This window comes from Aquarana catesbeiana, linkage group LG09, assembly GCF_042186555.1.
Source record: "Aquarana catesbeiana isolate 2022-GZ linkage group LG09, ASM4218655v1, whole genome shotgun sequence".
Lineage (NCBI taxonomy): Eukaryota > Metazoa > Chordata > Amphibia > Anura > Ranidae > Aquarana > Aquarana catesbeiana.
Genome location: NC_133332.1, coordinates 78,724,218 through 78,735,085, shown reverse-complemented (window position 1 = coordinate 78,735,085; position 10,868 = coordinate 78,724,218). Strand labels below are relative to the sequence as shown.

The 10,868-nt window shown below is 41.1% G+C and overlaps 1 protein-coding gene across 1 annotated transcript; it reads right to left on the bottom strand.

Moving 5' to 3' along the window:
* Positions 1 to 520: 520 nt before the first annotated feature.
* Positions 521 to 1,456, bottom strand: LOC141108948 (olfactory receptor 6C1-like). The gene has a single exon (XM_073600909.1). It carries the CDS (start codon positions 1,454 to 1,456, stop codon positions 521 to 523), a length of 936 nt encoding a protein of 311 aa, XP_073457010.1.
* Between the last annotated feature and the right edge of the window lie 9,412 nt (positions 1,457 to 10,868).

Genomic DNA, 10,868 nt, shown 5'->3' with positions numbered 1-10,868 from the left:
ATGCTCCCTGCACTACTTTGGTCCAACTTTGGTCCTACTTGAATATCATTGAAGTCGGATCAAAGTAGGATCCTTGTCCTAACCATCCGACTTGTGACATTCGACATGGTGATTACAGGAGCAGTAAAAATAATTTATGTCACTCGGGAAATGTTTTGATTGGTCAAAGGACAAGTCGTACTATCTCAAAGTCGGAGCAAAATCTTATCTTGTTCATTCAAGTCGGATAGAAGTAGGACCGATGTAGGACCGATGTTGCAGGGCAAAGTAGAATGACAGTCGTATAACAGTTGTGTCATACCAGTGTGAACCCAGCCTTAATTATTGTCTATGAGCATCTTAGTGAGAAACTCACTTCAGCAGATGATGCCCGAAGACAGGCTTAAAAGTTGCCCATGATTTGTCTCAGCTGTACCAGATGTTAGATAAAAATTTTCAGTTTGAGTCCATGGACAGCTAGGGAATGAAACCTTCTCCTGCTCCAATCATAACGGAAAGCTTTTTAAACACTTACAAAAGTTTAATGGTCTCTTTTGTTCTGCCTTTTGCTTCTCATGAGAGCTGCATTGACATCTTTATTTTTCAAACTATAAATCAGAGGATTAAGCATTGGGACAGCAGCAGTATTAAACAGAGCAAAAACTTTCTTGGCATCTAAGTTTGTACCTAGGCTTGGTGACAGATATTGACTGAATAGAGTAGTGTACAGCAGTATGACAACTGTGAGGTGAGAAGAACATGTGTAGAAGGCCTTAAGTCGGCCAGAACTAGAGCGGATCCTCAATATGGAAGCTATTATAAAAACATAAGAAGCAAATGTGAGGAGAAATGGAATGAACATCATAGGACCCAAGACTTCTATAAAGAACAGGGTTTCCACAAGTCTTGTGTCATCACATGTAATCTGGGTCAGAGGGACAATATCGCAAAAGAAGTGGTTGATTTCATTAGTTGTATAGCAAGAAAAACTGTAAACTACCCCAACTGGTGGAAGGACTTCCATAAACGCAAACAACCAGCAGAAAGCAGCCAACAAAACACACGTTCTTGGATTCATAATAATGTGATAATGCAAAGGTTTACAGATGGCCACATATCGATCATAACTCATGGCTGTCAGTATAACCAACTCAAGAATCTGTAATGAGCCAAACATATACATCTGTGCCATGCAGGCAAAAAAGGTGACCGTCTTGTGACCGGTGATAAAATGGATGAAGATCTTGTGCTGAGACACGGTAGTACATGAGATGTCTATTACAGACAAGTTTCCCAGAAAGAAATACATGGCTGTATGAAGCTGGGGGTCTCTGCAAGCAATAAGAATGGTTAGGTTACCAGACAAGGTGATTAGATAAATGATGAGGACCACAAGGAAGATGAGAAGCTGAAGGAGCGGGTCATCTGATATCCCTTTAATGATAAAATAGTCTATAAATGTGTGATTTACGTACATTTTCAGACAAATGTTCAGAACCTGAAGGTAGAAAAACAAAAATAATTAAAAAAACCTTTACAGGGTTGGTGCAACTTTAAAGCTGAGCTCCAGGAAAACAACTAAATGCACAAACAGAATACATACTGTAGAAGCGAGCTGTCATACCTGGAAAAGGATTTGTATTTCCGTTCATGTACTAAGATTACATATCACCACCATACCAGGTAAAAAGTCGATGCCAGTTCAAATGTTGCTACTTCTGCACTGCTTGAATTAAAATTAAAACTCATTTAATGATGTATTAATAAATATAGAGTTCAAAATGTGTTTTTGTTTTTTTTTAATCTGCTTGGATTTCAGCTTTAAAAAGACAGATGCCAGATGTATTTCGTGTCTATCATAAGGAAAGTCAATTTTATTGTGCCTCCTCACAGTACACATGATGTGATGTTGTATAGGATGACATGCCATACCAAGGGTCCTGTTTTCAGGCTCACTGTCTAAGTAGAATGAGAGCATGGAATCATGACTATGGTACTGCCTCTCACCCTTATGGTATAATGACTGATCAGCATTTCCAACAATTCCAGTAGGTTTCACCAAGCTTCTGTAAGTTGGTCTATTAGATTGGCAGTATTTTAACTATTACTCAGGGGGGACATTTAACCTCTGCAAACATCTAAATCTATAAAGCAGCCCAAAAGAACAGTGAGGTTTATCAGAAAAGCAGAGGGGAGCAAATGGGTATTTATGGAGGGACTATTCTCTAATAAGGATGCTGCACAGACCTAAAACCTCTAGCATGGGATTTATTCTACTGGCACCACTAATGTTACAGGAAGGAGTGCTAATGGTGGGACAGATCACTGGATGGCTAAGGGACTAAGGTCTCATTGACACTTCTGCACTGTAAGTTCACTTCACAAAACCTGTACATAAACCACATGGTGGCCTTTGTATTGCTTTCAATATCACCATTCTCACAATTTTAATTTTATGAAGAATCCTGCTTGCTACACTTTAGTTGCAGTATCCAGAAAGCACATTTTCTCTAACAGCAAATACTGAAAGGATAACTCACAGTCTATACACTTTATTTCTGTTTACCATATTAAGGTGCATACAAATACAGTCAAGTATTCGACCTTCAGGAAAATGCCTACAAAAAACATATTTAAAAAAGTTAAGAAAAAAAAACAATTTTTTAATGCACTACAGAACTAGAAACTTGCATTTAAATTTGCTTTCAAATTCAAACATAAAATGCATGCATGTGTATATCCCCAAAATGATAGCCAATAGACTAAACAATACCCTAAAATTGTTTGGAATTCATGCTTCTCTAAAGATTTTGTTTTATGGGCTTATGACTTTTTGTTACACCTCTACACATTCTATACTGTATTCACTCTGCAATGTGGTCAACAGATAAAGTATTGGCTACTTTGTGTGTGGATAGCTTTTGGATGCACTAATAAAAAAAAAAACATTATATCCAACAAGTTATTGCACAACAGTATTTTTGTGTGTTTTGAGCACAAACTAGGCATTGCGAAAAATGCATTTCAATTATTATAAACACTCTTTCTATAAACAATTTAGGGACTTGCATAAGTGCAAAACATTGCGTACCTGGAACTTAGCTTTAAATAACAAATAAACAATATATACATAAATACATACATATATAAATACACACATACATATATAAATACTGTGTAAGATGATATTGTATTAGAACTACCAGTTTGTATCTTAATTGGGGCTTCCCTTTAATATTAACTAGGAAAAAAATGTGTTGTGAAACAGTTTTTCCAAGGAGTCTTTTTACAAATTATATAATAGGAACAACTTATCATCTGTGAGCAGGTGCATGAAATTCTCCCTTTGAATGCAGCTCCTAGTAGATGTATGAGTATATATAGCCTGCAGTGATAACAATCCCCCTAACAATCCCCTGTTGTTTTTGGTCTCCTAAGAGCAATTTGATTTGTAATTATGATTTGGAATGCTTTACTGTTGCATATGATCTAATCATATGTATTGTTTACCCTTTAAAAGACAATTTATTCGGCATCATAACCAAAAAGTAAACTCAATCAGTGGACTACTATAATGCTAAGGAAAAATAACAACTGAGCTTAAAGTGAACCTATCATCAGGTATATTTTTCATGTTGAAGTGAATGTCAAGGCATAAAAAAACAAAACAAAAAATAACAAGCAGTACATCTCTGTAATGCATACACATTTATCCAGAGGTGTATTTAGGTTTTGTGCTGCCCTAGGTCTGACTAAACTCATGTACCCCCTAATTTAAATATGACCCACCTCTTCCTGTCAAGGCCACACCCCTTCCTTTTTAAGATCTGTCCTGTCATCTTCATGGGAGAAGATCAGAGGGACGCCGTGGGAAGAGGACAGAGGGATGCCATGGGAAGAGGACAGAGGGACACCACGGGAAGAGGACAGAGAGAGACACCGCAAAAGGAGGACAGAGAGGGATGCGGCATCTTTTCATTTGGGGGGTAAGGGGATATGTGCTGGGTGCTTTGGGAGGGGAGAGGACATGTGCTAGTGGGGGGGAGAGGATAAGACCCCCCCCACTAGCACATATCTTCTCCCCTCCCAAAGCATCCAGCACATATTCCCTTACCCCCCTCCAATCACTCCATGTGTGCATCTGTTATCTGCCTCCCCTTCCTGGTTACTGTGTCCCCTTCCACTGTAAACTATACACAGACCTCAGACCAGCAGCGCCGCTCTTGCACTGAAGTCGTGTCCCTCCTCTGTGGCTCCCCCTGGCTGTGTACACTAGAACATTGGACCAGAGGAGGAGGAGGAGCCGAGGAGTGTGTGTGGTTAACAGTGGGGAGAGAGGTGTCGGCTGCTACAGAAATCCGATCGCCGCTTGTGGGACCCCGGGCGGCAGATGTCCAGGGTGCCCACACTAGCGTACCCCTGTCTGGCCAGTTACCGAAACTCAGTGCTGGAACTTGTTGTGGCACTGGGCTCCAGGATAGTGGCGTCACTAGGATTGGTGTCACCTGGTGCAGTAAAAATGGTGTCACCCCCTCTATTTTTGGACCGGAGGCCCAGCATTGGAGCTTGTTGTGGTGGTCAATAAGGCCTAGAGGATATCAGGTTAGGCACTTCCTAATGGCTCAGTCCCTGGGAACAGTAATGGATACAACAGTAACTGGGTATCCTAGATGATACAGCGCCCTTCAAACAGAAGACACCCCCACCGCGCCAATGACCCTAAATAACTAATCCAAAAATTGGTGCTGACCAGTGCTAAATGGTGAGCTCAACATAAATGTGAAATATAAAAAATTAAAAATAAAATATTTAAGAAAAGCTGCCCCTTAAAAATAAAATGTATATACCAAATATTTAATCCTAAATGCCACTCACTACCCAAATAATCTCTTCAAGGCACATAGGATAAATATGGTGTGCTATAAATGTGTTGTGTATCCAAAAACCTGTGTTAGCACAATAGTGGTGAGACCCTCTTATTGTGTTATATAACTCGTGACAAAAAGGTAATGCTACTACTCTCTAAATAGCATACATATACTAAATAAATAAATGAATATATGTGACATACAGGTGGAACACTAAGTGCAATCACTACACTCCATGCTGTGACATATCAAAACATCACACAACAGTCCATATATTCCAAATTAGTCCGTCCAAAAAGGAACTGCTTGTGACAACATATAGTGTAATATTAGATGCATACACTCAGGTGTCTTGGTGTGTCTTCCACCTCACCCCTGTGTTCAGTGAATCACACCCTCCAGACATGCACTCACCGATTTACAATGCCAGCACTCTCATGCAAGGCAATACACGCTTATTTTACCACACTCAAGGGTAAATGGATCAATCGATGTCCAGGAGGATAGTTGTTTAATAGATCCACATGAAAGAAAATAAAGTGCTCCAATAGTGTGAACCAGCAAACAATATTTATTAAAAACTACTGCAATCTTCAACTGATGCACTCACATTATACAAAAGATAAAACAGCAGAACACATCAATCTTCAAACAAGTGTGGATAATACAAAAAAACTGTTGGTCACGGCGGACCCGAGGTGTGCTATCACTGGGCTGCAATCTCACCCCTCCCCTCGGCTATCCTCCGCTCCTCCGTGCACTCGAACTTCCTGCCTCCTGTGTGGCTAACAGCGCTGTGTGTCACGTCTCACAGCCACGCCCCCGACATGTTTCGTCATAGGTAGACTTAATCATGGGATTGGCTGTGTCTGCTGTCCTTCACCCCTTATATTTGCTCTTAATTGACGCCCATTCGGCTGCGCATTGCGCATGCGCACACCTCGCGTCCCCGTTCTGCTGATTCTACATAAGACATCACATCAGAACTACTGACAAGCGGGATCGGGCACATAAATTAATAAAACTTTATACATAAAACTACATTAAATTGACCACTCTGTACATAACTTCCAATTGCTGTATTAAAGATTGAATCCGCTATGGTTAGCTGGATAAAGCATCCCACACTGATTCGCTCACTGGTCAATAGTGGTAACTACACGCATCATCACATCCAGCCTTTTCACATGCAGGCTGATGTTCAAACAGCAAGTTTCCACCTGGTAAACAGCATCCCTATTCCAGAATGCATAGCTTACATAGATGTATTCATGGTGAGATCCTCCCTTATTTTAATATATCACTCCCTTCGGATATAAATTTAAAATGTATTGTATGTTAAAAAATCAATATAATATAAAAATATAAAAACTTGAACATATGGTGGTATCCTCATATAAATATGTTAATCACATCATTACTGACACCCCATACGTGCTTCATAAGGGACATATCCCAATTAAATCACCACGCTCCAAATACATCCCCCACGAGATGCTACATTGTGCAGTGTATGGGGAGGATCTATCCCAGTAATGATTACCTCACTCCCCACCTCTTTAGAGCACGTTCTAATTTCAACAGTGCATGCATACCCCTTCTAGATTGCCATCCAATACTGGGGACCCAGCTGCCAACATCAGTGCGGCAGGGGGTACCAGTAATCCCCCACCTAAAGTTGAAAATAGGAAAAAGGTGGGGAATAAAGGTAAAGGTGGTTATGTTACCATGAACCCCAGATCTAGTGAGAGGGGGCGTAGTGTGGAGGAAAGCCAGTACAGAAGGGACTATTACCAGTCCCCGAGACCCCCATCACGAGGGAGGGGAGGAGGGGGATATTATCAATCCCCTAGACCACCTTCACGAGGGAGAGGGGGATACCCACGGGGACAGCGTAATGAGTATCCATCCCCTAGAGGATATAGGGGACATACCCCACAAGGATATGGATGGTGGCAACACTATCCCCCACCACAACATTATCATGACGGTTATAGTGATGTCCCCCTCTACAACAGATTCTCCCCATTAGAAAGGGAAGAACGTTCAGGCTATAGTCCTTTTTTAGGGCAACGAGGGAGGGGAGGGGGAACACCGAGGAGAAATCCCAGGGGACCTTACCAGAGAGGGGGAGGGAGACAAGCACCCCCCCAAAACTACAATAAGGAGAACATGCCCCCCAGAGGAGAAGAAGGGGATGTAGGGCAGGAAGATCCAGAAAACCCAAGCAAGCGACCGAGAGATGTATAAATACAGGGATATACAACCTGAGCAGTGTTGAGCTCAATCATAAAGAACTCAACATTTTGAATTTGGGCTTAAAGTGTGCCCCAAAAAAGGAAATGAATAAGTTCGATGTCTATATAGACACACACAAATTCATTAGAACTATGAATATTAAGAAACATTTCCTAAGTCATCCAGTGGAAGCCTCGGTGAGAGCTGCTGAAGAGAGGTGCCACTGAATAGGGTAGATTCAGGTTTAAAAAATAAATCTATTTTTAACCCCCAGAACCCAAGCAATCATTTTATAGAAGTATTTAAAAGCTTGGTACTAAATGACACTAATAAACTTCCCCCACATAAGGGTGCCAACCCCCACTACATCAGGGAAGGGATTAGATCTTTAGAGAAAAAGAAAGATCTAATAATACGACCCGCTGATAAGGGGGGGGGTGGTTCTGCTAGATAAAGCGTTCTATCTGGACCAGTTGTTGAAGTTGGTGGGTGACAGATCTACTTATAAAAGATTATCATCTGATCCCACGGAGACATATAAAGCACAACTGTCAACTCTAGTGGATTGGGGATATAGATTAGATGCAATAAATTCTAGAGAGAAAAGATATCTGATCCCCAGTTCTTGTAGAATCCCAGTGATCTACACCTTACCTAAGGTACACAAGAATATTCAATGCCCACCACCTAGGCCGATTGTGAATGGGATCGGCTCTGTAACAGCAAGATTGGGGGAATTTTTAGATAAGTTTCTCCAACCGAGTGTCAAGGCCACCAAGGCATATCTAAAGGACACAAGTGATCTATTGACCTTACTCAACGACGTTAAATTGGACACTTCATCAATGGTATATATGGTAACGGCCGATGTAGCCTCCCTCTATACCATTATACAACATGAGGATGCGTCTTTGGCCCTTAATTGGGCACTGAGTAAAAGAGATGACATTCCAGCTGTACAGAAAAGATTTTTGGGACATGTATTCGATTTTTGCATGTCCCATAATTATTTTTGGTGTGATGGTGAGTTTTATTCCCAACAGGTTGGTGTGGCGATGGGAGCCAAATATGCTCCCAGCCTCGTCAACCTGTTCATGGCTAAGTGGGAAGATAGGAAGGTATTCAGCCAGAGGAGGCCTCAGTTATTATTTTACCGAAGATTCATTGATGACCTCTTATTTATTTGGGAAGGTACAGAGGAATCAGCGATTGAATTTATACAAGAACTCAACAACAATTCGAATAACATCAAATTGGAACATCAAATCAGTAGTATCTCGGTCAATTTCCTTGATGTCACGATTATAAGAGAGGGAGATTCGTTAAGAACAAAAGTGTTTTTTAAGCCAACTGATCAGAACAGTTTTTTATCAATAAGAAGTGGTCACCATCCTGCATGGATAAAAAACATCCCTAAGGGGCAAATGTTACGTGTGCGTCGTAACTGCACACAATTAGATGCCTTTTATGAGCAGGCTGAGGTTCTTAAAAATAAATTTCTACAAAAGGGATATGAATTGGAGGAACCCAGGAGGTGGCTTCAGTACCCAGGGAACAATGCCTTAGAAAGCCCTCATCTGTGTCAAAGGATACTCAACATCAATTTGGATTCATTTCAGGGTTTCACTGCCAGTATAGGGAGATCGAGAATATTTTTAAAAAACACTGGCACATTCTGTGTAAGGATAGACACTTAGGGGAGGTACTACCGAATCAGCTGAGGTTTATATATATAGGAGGGCCCCAAACTTTGGTGACCATGTAGTCAAGAAAATATTAGACCCACCAAGGCGGAATGTGTTTAGTTTTGATTTTAAAGGATTTTACTGTTGTAGGAGGTGCATTTGTTGCCGGACAGCAAGAGTGAATCACAGAGGAGTTACAAGTGTGACCAATAGGGAGGGAGAATCCTTTGAAATCAAGGAGTTCAGCACCTGTAACTCTTCACATGTCGTTTATTTAATGTGGTGCCCGTGTGGTCTCCTATATGTAGGGAGTACTAAGCGGCTCTTGAGGATCAGGATCTCAGAGCACATGGCCAATATAAAAAATGGGTATAGGTTCCATAGTGTCTCTCTGCATTTTAAAGAAAAACATCAAAAGGACCCCTCCCTATTACAGTTTTGTGGGATAGACGTAGTCCACCCTTCTTGGAGGGGGTCTAATAGAGTTAGGGACTTATCCCGAAGGGAAACCAGATGGATCTATCTTTTGAAGAGCCTGGCCCCCAAGGGGTTAAATATAGAACTAGATCTGAATTGTTTTATCAATGATTTTTAATATGAAGATGTCTCAGGTTTAGGATTATGTGCTTTTTAGGGTTCCAACATAGTAGGTATTAGTTTTAAATCATGTATACGGGTTTTATAGATAAGGAGGTACTATGAATTATTGTAATCATTTAATATGATGCCCCCACCGGGATGATTGTGAGGGGGAGATGGTGAGTTTATATCTCCATCAGTCCCCGACCCTGTTCCCCCCATCTGTATGGCAATCTAGAAGGGGTATGCATGCACTGTTGAAATTAGAACGTGCTCTAAAGAGGTGGGGAGTGAGGTAATCATTACTGGGATAGATCCTCCCCATACACTGCACAATGTAGCATCGCGTGGGGAATGTATTTGGAGCGTGGTGATTTAATTGGGATATGTCCCTTATGAAGCACGTATGGGGTGTCAGTAATGATGTGATTAACATATTTATATGAGGATACCACCATATGTTCAAGTTTTTATATTTTTATATTATATTGATTTTTGAACATACAATACATTTTAAATTTATATCCGAAGGGAGTGATATATTAAAATAAGGGAGGATCTCACCATGAATACATCTATGTAAGCTATGCATTCTGGAATAGGGATGCTGTTTACCAGGTGGAAACTTGCTGTTTGAACATCAGCCTGCATGTGAAAAGGCTGGATGTGATGATGCGTGTAGTTACCACTATTGACCAGTGAGCGAATCAGTGTGGGATGCTTTATCCAGCTAACCATAGCGGATTCAATCTTTAATACAGCAATTGGAAGTTATGTACAGAGTGGTCAATTTAATGTAGTTTTATGTATAAAGTTTTATTAATTTATGTGCCTGATCCCGCTTGTCAATGTGATGTCTTATGTAGAATCAGCAGAACGGGGACGCGAGGTGTGCGCATGCGCAATGCGCGGCCGAATGGGCGTCAATTAAGAGCAAATATAAGGGGTGAAGGACAGCAGACACAGCCAATCCCATGATTAAGTCTACCTATGACGAAACATGTCGGGGGCGTGGCTGTGAGACGTGACACATAGCGCTGTTAGCCAGACAGGAGGCAGGAAGTTCGAGTGCACGTAGGAGCGGAGGATAGCCGAGGGGAGGGGTGAGATTGCAGCCCAGTTATAGCACACCTCGGGTCCGCCGTGACCAACAGTTTTTTTGTATTATCCACACTTGTTTGAAGATTGATGTGATCTGCACACGGTTTCTGCTGTTTTATCTTTTGTATAATGTGAGTGCATCATTGAAGATTGCAGTGGTTTTTAATAAATATTGTTTGCTGGTTCACACTATTGGAGCACTTTATTTTCTTTCATGTGGATCTATTAAACAACTATCCTCCTGGACATCGATTGATCTATTTACCCTTGAGTGTGGTAAAATAAGTGTGTATTGCCTTGCATGAGAGTGCTGGCATTGTAAATCGGTGAGTGCATGTCTGGAGGGTGTGATTCACTGAACACAGGGGTGAGGTGGAAGACACACCAAGACACCTGAGTGTATGCATCTGATATTACA